Source organism: Sinocyclocheilus grahami, unplaced genomic scaffold (assembly GCF_001515645.1).
Source record: "Sinocyclocheilus grahami isolate Dianchi unplaced genomic scaffold, SAMN03320097.WGS_v1.1 scaffold552.1, whole genome shotgun sequence".
Classification (NCBI taxonomy): domain Eukaryota; kingdom Metazoa; phylum Chordata; class Actinopteri; order Cypriniformes; family Cyprinidae; genus Sinocyclocheilus; species Sinocyclocheilus grahami.
In genome coordinates this window covers 560,306-563,905 of record NW_015505731.1, presented here as the reverse complement: position 1 = coordinate 563,905, position 3,600 = coordinate 560,306, and the positions used below count along the sequence as shown (strand labels likewise).

Genomic DNA, 3,600 nt, shown 5'->3' with positions numbered 1-3,600 from the left:
CGTTTTAGGTACGCGTGGTTGACTCTTAACTTTTATAAAGAATATCTCTTTGGATTTGAGACTTTAGTCTTTGCAACTTTACAGATCTTCTTCATGCACCAAGAGCTTGTAACACTCCAAAGAGAAAGGAAAAATTGAAATCACATCATATGACCCCTTTAAGATATTTTTGATGAAATCCGAGAGCTTTCTCCATAGACAGCAACGTAACTGAAATTTTCAAGGCCCAGAAAGGTAGTAAGGACATCGTTAAAATAGTCCATGTGGCATCAGTGGTTCAACTGTAATTTTATGAAGCTACGAGAATAAATTTTGTGCGCAAAGAAAACAAAAATAGCAACTTTATTCAGCTATCTTTTTCTCTTCTGTGTCAGATTAGGATGCGCTTTCACGAAAGTTAAAAAATATAAAATTATATAATCAAAATATAATCATATATAATCAAAAATATAATCATGTAATAAAAAATATAACCATATATAATTAAAAATATAATCATATAATAAAAAAAATCATAATTAAAATATATTCACGAAAGTTAAAAAATATAAAATTATATAATCAAAATATAATCATATATAATCAAAAATATAATCATGTAATAAAAAATATAACCATATATAATTAAAAATATAATCATATAATAAAAAAAATCATAATCAAAATATAATCATGGTTATTAATTGTTATTACACAACACATCTAAAGTATCCAGATAAAAATGTATTCCAGGATGAATAACCAGCAGGCAAGTATTGCAGATGATTGTGCTTAGTAAGTGGAGAGAAGCAGAAATAGACTCAAGCTCGATAAATATAATTGTGTATATCTGTCTCTCTCTGTCCATCAGCTGGTGAAGCTATGCAGCGGGATGATCGAAGCGGGTCGTGTGTACATCAGTGCCAATAAACTCTTCGTCAACGGCATTCGAGACCTGTCTCACCACTGCAAAAAGGAGGAGATGATCTCAGTAAGTATTTATTTCTGAATGACTCAAGTAATAGTCACACCTTCATGAGCTGTGTTGATTTTTTGATTATTTGTTTCATTTCAGGAATGTCTTGAAAAGTGTGGCGATAGCCTTCAGGAAATCGTTAACTATCACATGGTAAGACACATGTCCCTCAGGCTCGCTCTGCATGGCCACATGTCCCATAACAAAACATACATGCACACGTTTCAGTCCGAGGTCATAATGATTCATCATATATTACCGTAACCTGGCGGGGCGTGTAGTTCTCTCATGGGTGTTTTTATTATGAAACCATATTACGTGTGCCGTCGGGCGTAACTCATCCCAGAAGCACGGGGTGTTTCACATCATATGTGCTTGTTTTTTTAGTTTTTTTCCCCCCAAAAAAAGCCATTTGGAGAGTCATAAAAGGCATCTTAGTGTTGAGTTTCAAAATGTTTGACCTTTCTGTCACTTTTATTGAAAAGTAAATATAGTTAGGACAGGAAATGTTTAGGAACTAAAGGAGGAATTGGAAATGTTGCAAGCTGGATTCGAACTTGAGCACCACAGATCAATGTAAAATGGTTTGTACATGTGAAACCACTCATAATCACATTTACTGGTTCATCTGAGACTGAGTTGCGTCATCATGCAAGAGTCTTTGGGGTGTTTTCCTGCTCTTGAGGATCGAGTAATTGAAAACAGAGACAGAGTGGCAATCAGTGTGCAAAACTCTACATGTCTCCTGTTACCGCAGCCACCTTCACTTTTAAAGAAAGAGGAAATACCAGGGCTGTGGTATAAAGGACTTGTGGCTTTTTAATTGTCAGCCCAAAGACTGCTGATCCCTTCCTGCTTGTAGCATCAGCAGCATTTGAACAGAAAGAGTTCGACGTTTCCTTTGTTCTCTGGGTTTCTTGGTCATTCTCGCTGCTTTTATGGGTAATTAGACTCAGTTTATTCTTGTGATAAACTGTTTTTGTGAGACATGACTGCGGTGAACACTGAATTCCTGCACTTGACCAGAAAAACGTCACGGTCACACCCTCAAGTGAACTTGTTTACTAAAACTTTAGAAATCTAAGAAAATAGTCCAAAAAATTTAATTATTTTTATAAATAAAATGTGTGTGTGTGTGTGTGTGTGTGTTTTTAGGGGAACTAGGGGACCATTTTAAAAACTGTCATAGTTCTACAGAAAATATTATAATGGCTTTACAATTTTTAAACGTTTTTAAATGCACAAAATCTTTTACCGTTAAATATAGTAAAAAATAATTGTACTACTTTGGTAGTACACTAGTTAATAATAAAAATTGTAAAATTAAATAAAAGTGTTAAAATCTTGAAAATTAATAATAATAATAATGCAAAATATATTTTCTTGGTAGGTAAGAAACATTTTTTGTTGTTTGTTTGGCAAGGTGCTTACTTCTTGACAGCCTTATATATTTATAATATTTATATATATACTATTATAGCATACTATATATCATTAATATTTTGAATTAGGTTTTATTTTTATATTTTCAGTTTTCATTTAAATTTTACTTTGTTTTAAAAAATTGTATTATGGGCTTTTTTTCATTTTTATTAGTTTAAAATAAAATTTTAATCTATTTGGCTTTCATTTTTTCATTGGCTTTCAGTTTTCATTTTAGTAATTACATTTTTAGTACTTAAACTTATTTTATTTTGGTTAGTTGCCAAGGGAACTAAATTTAGTTCATTTACATTTTTCATCTAATATTGATATTTTTATATTTCATTTTATATTATATTTCAGCTTTAACAAAGTAATGAAAAAGATTTGTAATACTTATAATTCTAGTTACAGTAACAACAGTGCTTCTTGATTCTTACACACAGCTGTCTGTCTATGGTAGGAACGAGAGATGAAGCCTGTGTGCTGAAAGAACATTACTATAATTCACTCCTCTTGTCCTGCTCTCTCCTGTTTTTCTCGGGTCAAAGCTGTTAGCCTGCCACTCTATAAATCTGAAGCCTGGCCATTTTACTCTGGATCTAGTCTGCCTGCCTCATAAATCCAGGACGCCCATCGCTGCCAAGTCCCTGGATGCTGTGAATCACTGATGGTGGAGGGCAGATATTATATAATTTTTTTTATTTAAATCAGGATTCATTGACACATTGTGTGCGTTTTTAGCCTTTATTATGACAGGACAGTTAGTTGACAGGAAGTGAAGTGGGAGAGAGATGGGGGCAGGCTCGGGAAAGGTCCTTGAGCCAGGACTCGAACTCGGGACGCCCAAAGCGCAATGGAGCTATATGTCAGCGTGATGACCATGATGCTATCAGCGCCGACAGTCACTAAAGCAATAAGCCCCAAGAAGCCGTGGTTTACAGTGAATTTATAACAGCTAAAGGGTGTTGTTATAAAACAGTTATTCCATATACGTAGTAAGGTTTCACAAAATAAAACAGAGCAAATAAAGTGTAATGATATTAATAAAAACATTATTCTTCCGCCAAACAATGTAGTTCCTCTGAAACGGTTGTGGTTCCAACAAAGGGGTTGCAGAGCAACACACAAATGTAAACAAAGGTGTATGCTTGTAGCATAGATATATATATATATATATATATATATATATATATATATATATACATATATGCCTCTTTATC

The 3,600-nt window shown here is 33.4% G+C and overlaps 1 protein-coding gene across 1 annotated transcript in view; it reads left to right on the top strand.

Annotated features, from left to right (window-relative positions):
• The window catches only part of LOC107555988 (arf-GAP with coiled-coil, ANK repeat and PH domain-containing protein 3-like), a 5,302-nt gene extending 4,083 nt beyond the window's left edge, over window positions 1–1,219 (top strand). The window contains exons 3-4 of the mRNA XM_016238952.1: window positions 851–970; window positions 1,055–1,219. Coding sequence (XP_016094438.1) covers window positions 851–970; window positions 1,055–1,219 — 285 coding nt within the window. The remainder of the gene's footprint in view (window positions 1–850; window positions 971–1,054) is intronic.
• Window positions 1,220–3,600: the final 2,381 nt, after the last annotated feature.